The 17,600-nt window shown below is 38.6% G+C and overlaps 1 protein-coding gene across 2 annotated transcripts in view; it reads left to right on the top strand.

The window, feature by feature from the left end:
* The window catches only part of ZFR (zinc finger RNA binding protein), a 49,787-nt gene extending 41,643 nt beyond the window's left edge, over positions 1-8,144 (top strand). For both annotated transcript variants that reach the window (XM_075727211.1, XM_075727210.1), the window contains exons 16-20: positions 680-777; positions 1,602-1,697; positions 4,724-4,835; positions 4,946-5,043; positions 5,784-8,144. In XM_075727211.1, the coding sequence (XP_075583326.1) occupies positions 680-777; positions 1,602-1,697; positions 4,724-4,835; positions 4,946-5,043; positions 5,784-5,963 (584 nt within the window). In that variant the 3' untranslated portion in view covers positions 5,964-8,144. The remainder of the gene's footprint in view (positions 1-679; positions 778-1,601; positions 1,698-4,723; positions 4,836-4,945; positions 5,044-5,783) is intronic.
* The last annotated feature ends 9,456 nt before the right edge of the window (positions 8,145-17,600 follow it).

The following is a 17,600-nucleotide window of genomic DNA, read 5'->3' as shown; positions in this document are numbered from 1 at the left end:
ATCCTTCCTTGCATCCTAAATTATATTGGAGCACATATATTATGGGCTGAGGAATTTTATTTATGAGTGAGAGGGTACTAGAAAGTAATGGAACTCTCTAATATTGAAGACCATTTCACATTCCTTTAGTCAGGTTTTTAAAGCAAAATAATTTCAAGTTTAAGGTATGATAAAAAATCATTACTAAACTTCTAGTGCTTTTAAGATTTGTTATACTTAGTTCTTCTTTTAAGAATAGGTCCCAAATAACACCTGATCATTAAAATTTACAAGCAACTAAGTTTGAATATTTCTACTTGGTTAAAGTGGATTTTTGTGTTCCTTCTGTCTTGTGTTCTCTGTGCTGGTGCACTGTGTCCAACCATCCTTCCTTCAGTATTTAATTTTAGGGGATATGTGTTTTTCCAGTGTTAGCTTAAATAAAGAAGTACTACGCATTGCATAATCTGCAATGCATTTGAAAATAACCCAGAGCTAAAGTATAATATGCTCTTGATCTTCATACTGGGTTGATGCCCTAATCCTAATTGAATGGCTTTTGTTGAACATTTACATTTGTTGTTCAAGGGTTTAAACTTTAAATGGCATGTGTGACATTGAAGCTACTTTAAGGAAGTGTCTTGCTCACCTGGTCAAACACCCATTCCTCACTGCATTTTGCCAATTCAATCCATTTTAGATGTAACCTCGGGTATGGTGAAAGACCCACCGGACGTCTTGGACAGGCAAAAATGCCTTGACGCTCTGGCTGCTCTACGCCACGCTAAGTGGTTCCAGGTTCGGAACATCATTTTACTTTCTTCTTGTAGCCTTATGAGAGATTAGTTCAGTTGCAATATAAATGTTTAATTGTGTGAAAACACTCAGCGTTGTTCATAATAATAATACTACTTAATATTTTTCTGGTCCCTAAATTTAAATGTAGAAGGTTAAGTATGGAGGAACTGCTTTATGCAGTTATTGCTCATTTGACGTGATTTTTTTTGCTGGTCATTGAGAAGGCGAAGTTGAAAGCTTGACTCGCTTTGGGGTGATCATATGTTGTATATTTGTTATATATTCCATAAGGCTGCAGAGTAACTTTGCTTTAAATAATGGAATATGTGTTTAAAGCTTTGTGTTTAGATTTAAGACTTTTTTTCCTATTTCTTTAAGTGCATTAAGTGTAGGGAATGAAAGGTGAGAAGCAACTGTTTGGTTTAGTGACTTTGCATTCTGGCAAAGGCACAATAAAGAAACCAAACAGATTCCCTTGACCTTTCAGTCTCTATACCTATTTCTTAGATCTTTACTTTATCCTTTTTATTTCTAATATAGAAAGATACTGTATTTATTGTTACAAGTGAACATAGGTCAAAGTATACAGGGGATCAAGAAATGTTATTCTTGTATAACCTGTACACTTTGACTTCTACCACCTTAAATTACTAACCCTGTATAAAATACTGCTGTAAATGGCAGCTCACGGAATAAAGTTGTAGAATGATTTGTTTCAGTCTTGTATCTGAGCTTCCATTGAACAGTGGTGTTTTAGTCTTTCAACAACTCCTATTTGCTGTAGGTGCTGGGATTAATTAATTTGATTTTGTATTGCTCTCAAGGCTAGAGCTAATGGTCTGCAGTCCTGTGTGATTATCATACGTATTCTTCGTGACCTCTGTCAGCGGGTTCCAACTTGGTCTGATTTTCCAAGCTGGGTGAGTAATGTTCTTTTGAATGAGTCTTTTTAATACACATAGTACTGCAAGTAAAGCATAGGGAGGTGTTACTACAGTTTTTAAATGTAGACTTTTTCAAGAAGTAATGTAGGGTTTTGTTTGGGGTTTTGGGGTTTTTTTTCCCAGCAAATAATCCACATTCCCTCTAAAAATTTAATTTTCTGAGGTTTTTTCATTTGGAGCTGGAATTTTTTTTTTCCCCCAAAAGGAATTTTCTTGTTCTTTTGTATTCTTGTGGGTAGCATTCTTATTCTAGATTTTAGCATTTTTTTTCTTTCACTCTGTATAAAAGAATCTCATTTTTTATAAACACCTACTCTGAATTGCGTGGAGTTTATGGAAACTTATTTAAAATAATGTCAGCTGTGCCCAGATAGTTGTGTGATAACAGAAAGTGTACTTGAAAGAACAAATCACAGGAATTCCTGTGAGCATTAATATGTTCTTTCTGCAAGATGAAATGCCACAGTACTTCAGTGCAGTCTGTGGATGTGTCACCATTAGCATTTTAATCAGTGTCACTTAGATCTCTATGTTGAACTGAGTTACATCTCTTAATTCTTGCAGCCAAGTGTTCTTGGAGCATTCCTTTTGCATTGATTATCTCAAATTATGCTCTTCAGCAGTGCAGCTTTTGTTCCAATTATTAACAGGTGCTGAATCTGTGGACCAGACAAAGTTAGTCTTAAACAAAATCTCTGAAACTTGTATCATGTGGAAGTAAACTTAGCTCTGACTGTTTTGTTTCACAGACCAAATCCTGTTGCACTGTGCTGCTTCCTTTTCAGTTTTGGCAGGAAGAGTGCTAACATTGTCAAGATAGTTTGAGCAGTTGGCATTATTTCAGTGAGAAACATTCTACAACTCTACTAAGTTTGCAGACAATTTTATTAAATTACCTCTGATAATATTTATTGCTTCTGGAAAAAATGTGGAGCAGTTATTTCTGTTTTTTAAATATTTAAAGTAAAAAAAAACAGTGCCAGTTTCTGTGCTACATTTCATGAAAGATACACCGTACAAATGTAGCTTAAAAGAAGCTAAGAAGTATGTAAGTGCCCTCTTAATATCACTATGATAGTGAGCTGCCAAAGAATAAACCCTGGCATACTTCTAGAAAAGCATCCTTAGCACTATAGCAACACACAACAGGGAAACAGATTAAGAACAAGGAATGTTGTTTCTTATTTCTCACATTATTTGTTCTAAGGTACATCCAGAAGGGAACAGAGGTATGAAGCAGTGTGTCAGGCCTAGCTGTGTCTCAGTTCTCTCCAAAAGTGATTCCTGATTTGCTCCTCATTCCTGATGCATTGTCAGTGACATGGGTCAACACTGAAGTCTGTGTAGTCAGCTGTTCTTTTGGCACATTGGCAAAGTCTTACTGATAAAAACAATGACAGAATGAAAATGGTGATTTTAAGGATATGTAATTTCTGCCAGTCGCAGATGGAATTTCATAGATTGAAGAAATACATTTTTCTGGGTACAGAACTTCTCCTAACCTGTATGCTAGAAGACTATTACTAACCAAAGAGATGCCAGAGCTTTTCAAAAAGAACCTAAGTAGTTGTAAAAATAAAAGATACTAAGAAGTCTAAATATGGACATTAATAGCACCCTCTTTATATTCCTAAAAATAAAAACTAAATTAGAAGAATTCTGTCAAGTTCCTACAAGTTAGAAGGGACTATTATTCAAGGTTGATTTTTCAAACTTGAAATCCAGCCTTTCATGCACATAAACACCAGGGCATCATAATTCACATTTTCCTGGGATTAAGTTGTAGATTTTAGTGTACTGTATGAGGATCCAAAAGAACTAGACTTGAATAAATGCAAAAACATGATCTGCTTTTTTTCTTTCCTGCTGTATTTTGCATGATACGTAAAAACAACTAAATTGCTGTTGATGAGTGATGCAGTGGGAGTATGGAAATACCATGCTCAAAAATTGAAATTTGCCAGTTAAGCGGAGCTAAAATAGAAAGGAATGGGCACCCTTAGTGAAGGATTATAACCAACACTGCCTATAGGTACTTGCATGAATAGGCATTTACTCCTGGAAAGTCAATATAAAAGGCAACATTTGAACTGTAAACTTGGTGGGGCGGGGGAGGACCAAAATACATCCCCCCCACCAAAAAAACCACCAAAAAACAAGAGACACACATTGTTTGAGAATTAAACTTGCCAAAGAGGTAGTATTGAAACATCCATTTAATGCTGAAAAAAACGTAAGGAAAGCTATTCTTTCCTTTTGCAAATATCTTTTATAGGTTTTTCTGGAAAAAATAATGTAATAAAAGTAAACAATGGAAATATCCACAGAAAAAACAGTCTTTAAAATACAGTTAATAATCTAAACCATTTTAACTAATACCAAATAATGTATGAATTTTAGAAAGGCTGTTGTTTGTCAAGGTTTTTTTACACTTATTTGACATCTGCATTAGCATTAGCCTCTATCCAGGAGAAAACTTGCCTTGAACTTCAGTTTTGCTAAGCTGAAGAGCTAGTAACCACTTAAATGTTAAAAGATCATTAAATTTTTGATGCTTTAAGTTTCTGTACTCTTGTAGAAAAAAATTATTTTTCTATAGTACCCTGTTAATTTCATTAGATACACTGTATGCTGTTTATATTCATGTGGCTGACAGATTCAGGTGACCCACCATGTTTCATACTCTCAAAAAATACCTGGACAAGTTGTCTACCTTCATATGTAGGCTATTGCTGTATAAATTTCTACAAAACTTTTGAACAACTTGTGATGAGAAGAAGCATATCAGTATCAGTACTCAATGCTAATCTTGCATCAGCTTTCTTTTTATTCAGCTTTATAAAATACCAGATTTTCTTTCCATTTTAACTGAAAGTTTTCTATGATGTGTAATTTTCTTCAGAATTCTGGATTCGAAAGTTCTGTATTGAACAACACTAGCAGCTTTTTTTCTGGTTTAATTCGTGTTCTAAATTGTCTGGATCTTCTTATTATTGGTCTAGGCTATGGAGTTGCTTGTAGAAAAAGCAATTAGCAGCGCTACTGGACCACAGAGTCCTGGGGATGCACTGAGAAGAGTTTTTGAGTGTATATCTTCAGGAATCATCCTTAAAGGCAAGTTGCATTTGATCAGTGTCTGTATACTTATGCTTAACTAATGTAAAATCTGTAATCTTGGTTGAAATAAGGTAGAGATGTGCTACTAATTAGCCTAACCATTGTAGGTGGTCCTGGCCTTCTGGACCCTTGTGAAAAAGATCCTTTTGATACACTTGCTGTAATGACAGATCAGCAACGAGAGGATATTACTTCAAGTGCACAGGTAAGGAGACGTATGTGTAAAGTAACTGAATGTGGTGGTTGGGTTTTGGGGTGTCTTTTGATTTGGTTTGGGTTTTGGTTTGGTTTTTTTTTTAAATTGAGCTATATGGTGGACATGAATTTTCCTTTCCTAGAATATAGGTCTGTCTTTCAGATGATCAGTCTTAAGCAAGGCAATAAAAATGTCACAACAGAGGATGTCTAATAGTGTTCATTTTTGCACTAAAATTAGTTAAAAAAAGAAAAGTTTGAAGCACTCCCATCTATGTATATCCGTAAAGATGCTCACCTTACAGCAGTATGTTACTAGATATAAAATTTCATTGGCATTTAATATTTTATGAATAAATATGTGTAAGTTTAATTGTTAATATTTATTGTATCCACTTACAGTATTGACCATTCACACTTGCAGTTTAAGAGGTTACTGCCCCTACCTCTTCATTTGATCGTTTTGCTAAAGATGACTAATGCATAATGCAACATGTGACAAGCCTTGGCTGCTTCAGTGCAAGTCCAGCAGCTAAAACACACATACATTATTTTTAAGCTAAGATGATGTACTTTGTACAGAAGCAGCAAATGAGGCATACACATTTTATTGTGTTGACTTTGTTGGGGTAAGGAAGAGGGGATAATGAGAGCTAAGGATCATATCAGACACCGCTAATGTTCTTCATTAATTGTTTGACAAATTGACATTTGTTTCTAATAAATATCTTCTTTCTACCCTTTTTCTAGTTTGCACTGAGACTCCTTGCATTCCGTCAAATACACAAAGTTTTAGGAATGGATCCATTACCACAGATGAATCAACGCTTCAACATCCATAATAATCGTAAAAGGAGAAGGGACAGTGATGGGGTTGATGGATTTGAAGCAGAGGGAAAAAAAGACAAAAAAGATTATGATAACTTTTAAAAATGTTTGTCATCAGTGCTAAGATCGAAGGTGATAAGTCCATTTGTTGCCTTGCCTTTACTTCATTCATAATAATGTCTGTTTAAAACATCCAAAACCAACTTGGGAATTAGATTTGGAAGAGAAGAACCTAGCTCTTCTGTGAGATTCTGAATATTGTAATGGATGTACTGTACCAGACAAATTATGGATGGGAAGACTGCAAATGGAAACTCTGTTGTCGTAGAAAAATAGTTTTCCCTCATTGCATTTTCTTTAAATGTGTTGCTAACTTTAGTAACTTCTATTCTTTTTTTTTGTATTTTTATTAACAAGTGCGTTGTCTTCTTGACTGTATTTAATGCAGCATTTGTGCTTCTGTTGCTATGTGTATTTTGACTTTTTATTTAGAAGTTTTTTTGTTTGCCTTTGACACTAGTTGTATAAGTTACTTTGTGTTAGATAGTACAAACTGTTCCACTCCCAATTAATATTTTACAGAACTTTTTTTTTGTAAAGTGAGACTGCAGGATTATGGTTTTTTCTAAATGTGAAGGGGTTACAACACATAATTATCCTGCCATTTGAGTGCTCAGAATTAAATGTTTTTGCCAATCTTGTGGCATTTGTCTCCTTAGTGTGATATAACGGTGTAATTAAGACAAATTTGTGTTAATCTAATCAAGTTTGCTGTTAGTTGTGCATTAGCAGTATAAAAGCTAATATATACAGTATGGTCTTGCAACAGTTTTAAAGCAGCTGCATAATTGATCAAAGTTTTGCATGATGTTTTTGTTTTTAATAGAAGGGCTTTCAAAACTATCATTTTAGGTTAAATGCGTAGGTCTTTGTATGATTGACTTTGTGACATAGCAAGGCCAAAAAATAACTTTCTGAATTTCTTTTCTCAACATAGAAGCAAAAGCGGGCATTTCCCATTTAGGCAAAGTTAGTCATTCTTTTCAGCCAACTTTGTCAATATGATAATAATGCCTCTCAGCCCTTAAAATAAATGTTTGTCATATCAGTGCCTGTGAGGTTATTCCTTATAGCTATTCCTGTATAAACTTTATGTGATTTTTTTCAATAATTCAAATTTTAAAAATGAAGTATTACTGAAAAAGTGAAGGTTATCAAAGAAAAAAACCAGAAAATTATTTGATGTGGCCATAGTGTATGCTTATGTCTTTCAAAAAGCTAAATATGGCAGTGGTGTAAGTAAAGTTACATCATACTGTTGATGTATGCTCTGGTACACAGGTGTGATTTGTTGTCACAGCACTACAGTGGAATACACAAAAAACCGCTAAAATTTATTAAATTACTAAAATTCATTATACACTGGAAACTGAAGTTTCACTCATTCTGTTCAATGTGTATTATGCTTTGTTGCAAACCCATAAAACACAGATTAACATAGACTAACATTCTGGTAACTACTTTATCAGTGGCTGTAGGAGAGTGTCACACATTACAAAGGTCATTTGTTATTTGTGGTACCATTAATTAAAAACCCTTTTGTTCCATTTTGAGGTCGAATTTATCTTTGACCTTTTTAATAAGTAACTCTTGGAGTAGGGGGATGTTTCTGTTTGCAACACCTACTGCTAACAGCATGGCCCTATGGAATAAAAATACAATATTTTAGAAAAATAGAGGGAGTCTAAAGACTTAAAGAAAAAATTTGATACAGTGTTCTTCAAGCATCAGAGTGCAATTTTTAAGGGAGTGATTATTAGTGGTTAGAAAATAAAAGGAAAGCTTTCGCAAAAGATTTCTTACTAAGTTCAGCATCAGAAATATAGAAAGCAGAAATGCTTTAAAGTTACTTTAAATAAAGATTACACTAGTTTCTGTTGTCCAGCCTTGATGCATAGCTCCAAGCATGTGCTTGTTCTTAGTCTTTTTTTAAGAGGATATCTTGCTGCCATGGTGTGTAGTTAGCCATTACTATTTATTTTGAAAGCTACAGGTGCTATTCATGTGGCTAGTTCAACTCCATACCAAAGTTTCTTTCCTCACAAAGCAAACTTGGCTATTCAGGCATGTGACCCTAAAATTTAGGATTAAAAAGGTCAAAGATGTATTTTGGATTTCCTGTATTTTTGTTCTACTGGCTTTTAACTCTTAACCAGTTTCTGGATCTTTTGAAATAATTGTATACTTAAAGTGATTCCACATTAAATATGAAGCTGTGACCATGATTTTTGCGCTGTGTGTTGAAGAGTGAATTTGCAATTTGTTTCTGGTTTTCCTGCCCATTTTAATGGGCCCTTTTAGGTAACTTTTAGGTGACTTATTGTTAATCTAAGAAGAATGGAAAAACAAGGTTTTAAAAAGTTCAGAGCTAGCTTTGACTTTAAATACTACACTGTGCACTGAAGAAGACAAAACTGAGACCAAGTAATCAATTTATGAACAAGTAATCATTTTCATGTCCTGTGTTTTGGTAATGCTAGTGGTTTACTGATAAGCAGTGTTTGCCTTTTTTATTCAGCAAGGCCGTATTTTGAGATTTATCTCAAAATCCCAGACACCACAGTCAGCATATACAAAAGAGAAATGTACACAGCAAGAATTTTCCCCTCAGTGCTCACCTTAGGGAAACAGTTTGTGAAAATGTGAGCTGTTCTGTTTTGCAGCTTTTTCCAACTTTGACTTGTCTGCCTAGTTTATAATTGTGTCCTGTCTGAGCAGTGTGGTTTCACTTGGATTCCTGTATAGCAGCATTACTAGAAATTAGTCTGTTGGGCATAGTCTATCAACTTCTTGCCCTATTATGAAATTCTAGATGAACTGTTAATCTTATAGAGCTATTGAGCGTGATGGGTTCATTTGCTGCTTCTATTTTTAGACCTATTTCACTACTCAGAAGTGATTTCATAGTATGTGAAATTGTTGTACCTAGCAAATTTCTGAGAGTTGGAATCAACTTTAAATATTCCTACAACAATTTGTATGCATATTTAACATTCTTGCTGCTGTTTGAATATCTACTGATCATCAGACTGTTAAGTATTCACACAATGCTGAATTCATTTCTTTATTAAACAATTAAGACTTGTTTGGACTACCCAAATGGATTTTAATAGCATAGCATTAATAAGGGGGGGCAGGGGGGGGGGCGGGCGAGGGGAGCAGAGTAGCAGGCACGATTTGCAATCTGTTTTTTTCTACGTACATTGTAGGTTTACAAAGTACAGTGATAGATTCAACAAAAACATCTGTTTTCCTTCTGTTTGTTGGGGGTTTTTGCTCTGAAAGCTGTCAGCCAAAGAGCTTTCTAGCCAAAAAGGCTAGCAAATTAAATTTCTCATGAAAGATTATTTTATAAATCTTCTCAAGAGTTCTTTTTTCCTTCAGTGGGGTGTTTCTCAGCCTTTTGAAAATGAAACAGACACCTAGTCTTTTGGGGAGGAAAAAAAATCCAAGGAGTGTCATCTACAGAGTTATTACAATGGATTTGACTTTACATCCAAATAAAAGTCAGGCTTCATGCTGTAAATATCTGTTAATTTGTATTCTCCCATTTTGTTCCACTTTCTCATTTGGATTATGCAAATGTGCATATATATTCCTAGTACTAAGAGAATTTTGCTGTTGCTCATTGAACTGCTTTCTGATGTTTTACAATTTGCATTTTAAGAAATGCTGCCCCGATAATATTTGGCAAGCATGAAGTTCCTAACAGGGTAAAGGTAATTGTTTTTCATGGGTACATTGGCAGCTATTGCTGGGGATTTTTATCCTGCACAGTGCACACTTTCCCATTTAAAGTAGCCTTAACCTGTCTGCGTTGGCAAAGTTAATCATTGAGGGTTGTCTTCTTTAATAGGTGTGTTTTCTTAAACTGTTTTGCAAAGCCATGGCCATTAATATTTATTCTGAAGCCAGTGATTTATTTATTGCAGGGTAGTTTAAAGCCTATCAGGTTTTAGAGGCTCAGCCTTACTTAAATATTTTCATATATATTCTGGAACCTCTGTGGATTTTCAAAGTTTTCTATATTTAAAAATCTAAGATTGCAGAAATGGAATAGCTGACCATGAGAAAATAAATTGCTTTTTCTACAGTAAAAGGTTACTTTAACACTAAAAGGGAGACAAAAAGCCTCTTGTTTTTACATGGGAATCACAAACCTTGCTCCTTATGTAAGCTCTTTCCTTTTCTGCATGCTGCATTGTGTTTCTATTAATTGTATGTGCATATGACTAGGAAGTTCTGCCCAGGGTATGTAAGACAGCCTTATTGTCTGGCATACATTTAAATTTGCCAGTAATGTGCTGGTTATACAAGTTAATGTTTTCTTACTAAGACAGTAAGCTGAGCTGTATTGGTAACAATGCAAGTCAGAACAATATGGGAGAGATGAAGGTGCCTGAATATAGGGGTTTACTGTCATTTTACATGCTGCCAGGGTATGTCCTGCTCCAAAAGGGGACAGATGTCTCGGAGGTCCAGGCCCACAGCTGCCAGCCCCATATGGGTACTCCAGTATGCCTTATGACATCTAGAATGGCATTGTTTAGGTAACTACCATGTTTTTACATGTGTGAGAGAAAAGTGCAGGTACTTTTAAGAATTGGAGCCAGTGTGATCCAGAGTGTTGCCAATATAGTCACGTGAAACTGCAACTTCAAGAAGGTGGGATAATCATGAAGGAAGCATTGTGGTATCAGCAGCAGAGTGTGCTTGTCACAGTAAAGTGCCTGTGATAATTAAATGCCATCCCAATTTCTCCCAGTAACTTCAATAATTTTTTTAGTGTGTTTTGTAAGTGGTGCAGGAATGGAATAGAATATTTTCAGTTGGAAGGGACCTACAACGATCACCTAGTCCGACTGCCTGACCGCTTCAGGGCTGACCAAAAGTTAAATCATGTTATTAAGGGCACCGTCCAAATGACTCTTAAGCACTGACAGGCCTGGGGCATCGACCATCTCTCTAGGAAGCCTGTTCTAGCGTTTGACCACCCTCTTGGGAAAGAAATGCTTCCTAATGCCCACTGTAACCCTCCCCTTGTGCAGCTTTGAACCATTCCCATGTGTCCTATCACTGGATACCAGGGAGAAGAGACCACCACCTCCCTCTCCACATCCCCTCCTCAAAAAAGCCTCCTTTTCTCCCAACCAGACAAGCCCCAAGCCCTCAGCCGCTCCTCACAGGACATGCCCTCCAGCCCTTCCACCAGCTTTGCTGCCCTCCTCTGGAAGCGTTCAAGGACCTTCACATCCTCCTTAAATTGTGGGGCCCAGACCTGCACACAGCGCCCAAGCTGGGGCCGCACCAGTGCTGAATACAGCGGGATGATCACCTCTCTTGACCGGCTGGGCATGCTGTGTCGGATGCACCCCAGGACGCGGTTTGCCCTCTGGGCTGCCAGGGCACGCTGCCGACTCACATTGAGCCTGCTGTCGACCAGCACCCCCAGATCCCTTCCCGCAGGGCTGCTCTCCAGCCACTCCTCTCCCAGTCTATACTTATGTCTGGCATTATTCCACCCCAGGTGCAGAATCCAGCGTTTGTTGTTAAATGTCACGCCATTAATCACTGCCCAATGCTCCAATCTATAGATCCCCCTGCAAGGCCTCTTGTCCCGCAAGAGTCAACAGCACCTTCCAGTTTGGATCAGCAGCAACCTTGCTAACAGTGCATTCAACTCCTGCATCCAGATCACTGATAAATACATTGAACATTACAGTATGTACATGCCTTTCCTCTTATTTCTCGTATGGAGCAACGAGCTTTCTACCCCCATAAGTACCAAGAATGTCACCCAACACATTTTCAGTCCCAAATGTATTGTTGCTGATACAGTATCATTATGTTTCGAGTTCGTTATAATTTTGGTGGTCTTTCACAGAACCAAAGGCACACACATTTTAGCAGGAAAATGTCTCTTCCTAGCCTTTTTCCCTTTGGTGGTCAATCACCTCAATAGCTGCATTTTTCCAGTGAAAAGAAGTAGTCTTTGGGTGAATTATGACTTTGAGAAGAGAGAAGAAAGGGAAAAAAAAAAAAGAAAAATGGTATCAGAAAGAAGAACAGAACTGATCAAATGGATCCAACTGAAGAAATAAAATGAGGAAGGCCGTTAGAGAGCTACAAATCAAAGGTAAATTAAAAATGAAAGAAAAGTTACATCAAGTAATGAAACAGTCAACTACAAACTACAAAAATAGTGTGGGAAAATGAAGAGAAAGGCTCTGTTTTGTGCAGAGAGAGGGCCTAGTCCAGTACGTGATTTGCCACCCATGTGGCAACAGCAGTGCTCCACAAAAACATAGCAGAAAAAAAGAAATGCCAGGTGATTGAGGAGGTTGAGACTGAAATGGTTTAGGCCAGCCAAGCTGAGGTGTTAATAAGCGTTACATGAGATGTCACTGCAAATGAGAAAAGGTGAAGGGAAAAATGAGGAGGAGGGACTGATCTTTCATGCGTCTACCCTACTTCACAGACAAAACTACATCCAGTGTCCACGCCTTGCTCCCTTACAGGCCAATGAAGAGGAGAGTGTTGGGGATTGTGTGAGCACACTTCTCCAAACACTTGGAGAACAAAATGAATGCTGCACAGCCAACAAAATATATGCAGTGTTATGCAGCAAATCAACAGGCTCAGCTGGACTCAGTTGCAACGTCCCTGTGTGCTTAGAGCAGCAGAGAGCGCTGTGTTGTTAGCAGCAGCTTCCGTTTGGAAAGGCAGAGTTGATTTTCACCTTGCTGTGACAAGCGCAAGGCGAAAACTGTGAGGTTTCACCTACTCCAGCATTCCTCGCTATTGCCAAAGAATGCATTTTTAAAAAATTTAAAAATAAATTAAAACCAAGATCCGGCAAAGTTTCCATAGCAGCAAAATCCCATATAAAATCTCTGCTTAGTGCGTAAGAAGAGAGCAGTGGTTAGAAACACAATCAGGACTATCTCATGAATAAATTAGAAGAGAATACTTTTGGGGGTAAAGAAATGAACCATTTCAGAGTAGGCACAGGAGAGGGGAGAAGAGATATTCAATTTGTCCAGAGTTACTGGAGGGCTGCAAAGAAGAAATGAGCTGTAGAAGTTCTCCCAGGTAAGGATTCCCACTGAGGCGACCTGAGAAAGAGTTTATAAAGGAATACTTGAGAGAATATGTGTCAGAAGAGTATATCTGGCAAATCATTGAGAATAGGAGGAGAGGGACATTTCAGATGCAATTCTTGTGTGAGGAGATAGTGTGCATTTTTGCTTTCTTGCATCCATTTCTTAAGAAACTTCTTGCAGCTGCTGCCAGGGGAGATTTCAGGGCAATAGATTCAGAATAAGCATTCCTCATGTGGCAGTGGTAAATCATAAACCAGGATTCTGGATGCTTTAACTAATGTCCCCAGCACGTTCTCCAGCATGTCCAAAGCATAAGATGTGTGAATTTACAAGCTGTGTGACCGGTTCAGAGCTGCAATTACAGGGATAGCCAGGACTGAAGTGTTTCCCAAGGAGCAGCGAAGCACAGTGAGAGAAAACAGACCTGAAAGCCAAGGGCTTGGAACAAAGTCCACGCAAGAAACTTCCACCGACGTTCTGCTGGTTTATATATTCTCCCTGAGGAACAGTCCCTCTACAAATGTCACCCATGCATCAGAAAAGAATAGAAGATTTAAAATAACTTATTCCCTTGGAAAAACCTTCTGGACTTCTGGAAGTGCAGGTGGGTTCTGGAGTCCCTGAGACAAATGTTTCCAAATACCCAGCTGACATTCAGGCATGCCAAACTCCCATGCAGACATCAGCATGAATATGTTTCAATTCCAGAAAGTTTGGTCAAGAAACTTTCCAAAGGCCCAGAGCTGAAAACCACAGCAATTCTGGAGAAAAATGTTCTAGCAAATCAAAGACAGTTGCTAGCAGGGAGAAATACGTAGTTTTATGAGATTTCTTTTACAAGATTTGCTGCTTCTACAATGTTTGCAGCTTCAGAGAGTGGTTTGTCTTAGCCAAATAAAGGCTTACCTTGCTTGGACAAAAGCCTTTTCAGAGCCTTTGGGAAGCTAGAGCCAGCCTCTACACTCACGTTTGTGTTTTACCATTAGTTTCTGCTTAAAAGCATGTAGCTTTCCTTAAGGGGTAGGTTTGTCCCTGTTTCTTAAATTATCTGGGCTGGAATTTTTAGTTACAGCAGCTGTACGGGAGCTGGGGACGACAGCATGAACATTTAGCTGGATGGCTTCTGTCAATACCCGACATCCATGATTAGTGACTCACACATGCATTTTTCATTAGGAAATCAAAGCCAGGAGTATGTCAAGGGCCTAGTAGGTAAAATAAAGCAAGCACATTTACTGCAGTCACGTGCTAGATAAAATTTTCACTGCTAAAGGAAAGACCAGAAGAGACAGGACACAGCTAGCAAAAGCTTCAAGTCTCTATGTGTGCTTCACAAAGAGAAGAGGCTTCTGCCTCTGCCTAATACCGGGTATTTCTCCCTATGGATATGCTGGAACCTGCCTGTCCCGTACCCTGTGACTTGGATTCTGGACAGTTCTCACTAGCTTCTCTTCTCACAGAGCAGGAGTCCTCATGCCCAGCAGGAAGAGTTATAGGAACAGTTATTTAACTAGATGGACCAGATGCTCAGCTGGTGATGGATAGCTGGAAATCTTCCCCAAGGACTTTCCATCTGCATTGTGTTTGGAGAAGTTACTTGGGCAGAAAGAAGTGGGACCACCCAGTAACTCCAGCAAGGACCCCTTGGCAGCTTTCTCCACCACCCAGCTCAGAGACTGGCATCCAAACTGGGAGCTGAATGTTGCTCTTTTCTTTCCTGGGGTTCATTCCAAGACAAAAGAGTCAGTTCAAGCTCTTTGATATCAGGAGGACCATATAGCTATCATTCTTGTTTTCTAAGAGCTCATGATCCTTAGCACCTCCCTTTGGACTGCAGGTTGAGAAGAACTGAGGGGGAGAGGTGAGGCCGGATTTAATTCTGTCTCGCATCCAGCCGTGGTGTAGGCTTTCTCCTGATATGGATGGGCTTTGGCTCACGCTATGGGTACTGTTAAGGAGAAGAAGTCTCCAGCTGAAGTAATTTGGATTCACAGCCTTTTGGAGAATAAAAGGAAGACATTCGCCACAAAACAAAGCAGCCTGTGTGTGCCCATGAACAAGTAATTGTGCTTGCTTTCAAGAGAGCTAAAATAAGGTGGGGAACTTGCCTAGCTCCTGTGTTCTTGTTTCTGATACCCATGCTTCCTTGGGTAAGTAGAGTTATTAGTTACTCACTTCCTCTTCTGCCACCTCTAGCTGAGAAAGGGAGGTGGTTATGCTATTAGATGTGAGGTGCTTTGTTTCCTCAATTTTCACAGCTCTCATAGCAATACTTTGTTTTCCATCCTCAAGTTTAAAACATGTAATTCCCAGCTGCGTCTCTATGACTAACATAAACACTCTGGTCCAGGGTGTGTTCACAGCAGTTAATGCCTTTGTCCTACTTTTCATTATCTACTTATTAATTTAGTTTTGCACTCTCCTGCATTCATGTTTTGGCACTATATGCCCCAAATGGCAAATGAACCTTTCTGCTAAGTGGTGGGATGCCCCCACAGCTCGTCTTTACAGCCTTTTACTGTCTAGATTATCACTTGACCAAGCCTTAAAATTTCAGTTTGCTCGTCAGCTCTGGAAGGCCCTTGTAGAACAAAATCATTCAGTATTTAGGGGATGGACACAAAATTGCAATGGTCTGTATTGCTACCGCTGAAGGAACTGCTGTTCGCTGTCTGAGTCATGAACTGGCCATATGGGACCTCCATCCTAAAGATGGCTTTACTTAAGAAATAAAATGCATCTCTTCAACCACCTTCAGGGAGGCACTGGGCGCATTGTTTCCCAGGACTGAGACACAGGATGGTGCAGGAGTCAGAGCTGGAGGTTTCAGCTGATGAAAGCAGGTACAGAGCTGCTTTCCCTTTACTAGGGGAGATTCACACAAAACCTCACCAAAGAAATTATGTACTCACAACAATGAATAGAAAATGCTTAAAAAATTGAAACACAGAGTACAGTCAGTAAAGAAAGAACACTGCAACAAAGGTAAAAGATAAAGAATTCATATAGGACAGCATTACACAATCTCTGACCATATACTTAGTAAATGAGAATGGAAACAAATGGTTATATTCCACAGCTCTAAACATTACCTTGGAGTTCACCATGAAGGTGTCAGACTGTAAAGGATGAAATCTGAACCAAGTTTGGAAACTATCTCCCAAAGGACACCTGAAAGTACCGGCAGATGAAAATGTCAGTGTGAATCCAGTGCTAAAAGTGTGATCTTAGAGTACAACCCTTCTTTTATCTTCTTCTTTTTTTTATAGAATTGTCTTAATTTGCATAAAGCTAACATACATGACTTTTAGTAGGAAATTATCTTAACCTGTGTAAAGCAGAGATAGCTGCTGGCTGTTTATAGGCAGGCTAATTTGCTGACTGTTCCCCAAAGGACATCACAGTACATTCCTCATTTCCAATTTTTTCTTTGATAGTTTCCAGTAATCTGACTTCCAGCTTAGTCTTAACTGTTCTACATTTCTTGAATACTGATTTCAGCTACTTTAATGTGGTCTCATGCTGTTTAATATACTAAGCCCTAAACTGAGTTATTTAATCGAACAATACAAATAGGGAGTATCAGACCCAGCATGCACGGTCAACCTCTGTATACTCAGGGTAAATCCAACACTTTGGGGACACCTCCTGCCTTCTGAGCATGTACAGCCATATGTGAGGCTCTGGGAAGTGTCAGACTAATTATGCATATACTACAGAAATTTCCAGATTTCTACACCTGAAGGGCAATTGTTCTGGTAATGCCCAGGCAAGTGTAAAGCAAGAAAAATCTTCAAATTCTACCCAGGTAGCTTTTCTGGATAGAAAAAGAGGATCAGGAAGCCTTGACAAATGGTAACTATGGAATTTTCTTTCCAGCTGCTACTTCAAAATCTTTACCGATGTCACCATTGGCAGTGCATTTACTAAAAGCAGCCTCCAGACCTGGATCCAGCTGTGGTGTGGGGTCAAAGGGGGAGCACAACTGCAGAGTCCTGCCAGTGATTTACCACTCTGAATGGAAACTCTGCATGCAGCTGTGCCTTTGCAGATCTATGGCAGGGCAAAGCCTCCCTTTATTTTCTTCAAAATGAGGAAATAGGGAGTAGAAATTCAGATGTAATCATGCCAGTTTGCTCAACACTCAGGAATGTCTTTTAACACTTAATTAGTTACACCTGCCCAACCTACACCAAAGCGCTCACAACACACAGTGATTTGCACCCCTGCCATCCAGCACCCTTGGGACTCCCCAAGGCACTGAGGTTTACAAAGCCCCAGGCTCAGGAAAGCTGAAATGCGGTATAGCGCCATATTCAGTGATCTTTGCCAACTGCACTCCAGATATTGCTGAGGATAATGCCTCATCCAGGCTACTCATTTCCCAGAGCCAACGCAATCCTGATGAGAAGGACTGCGACAAAGGAAAATATGAGATACAACTTGTTGTAGTTAAGAGGATCGCTGAAAGAAAACTGATAGGAAAGCTGCAAACAGCTCCTTTGTAGCTCCCCTTTATCAGCTGTTCCCACCGAGCCTGGGCACAGCTGAGAATTCAGCCCAAAGAATTACTCAA

This window comes from Pelecanus crispus, chromosome Z (assembly GCF_030463565.1).
Source record: "Pelecanus crispus isolate bPelCri1 chromosome Z, bPelCri1.pri, whole genome shotgun sequence".
Classification (NCBI taxonomy): domain Eukaryota; kingdom Metazoa; phylum Chordata; class Aves; order Pelecaniformes; family Pelecanidae; genus Pelecanus; species Pelecanus crispus.
Note: the sequence above shows the minus strand (reverse complement) of the source record. Positions and strands in the feature narration are given on the sequence as shown.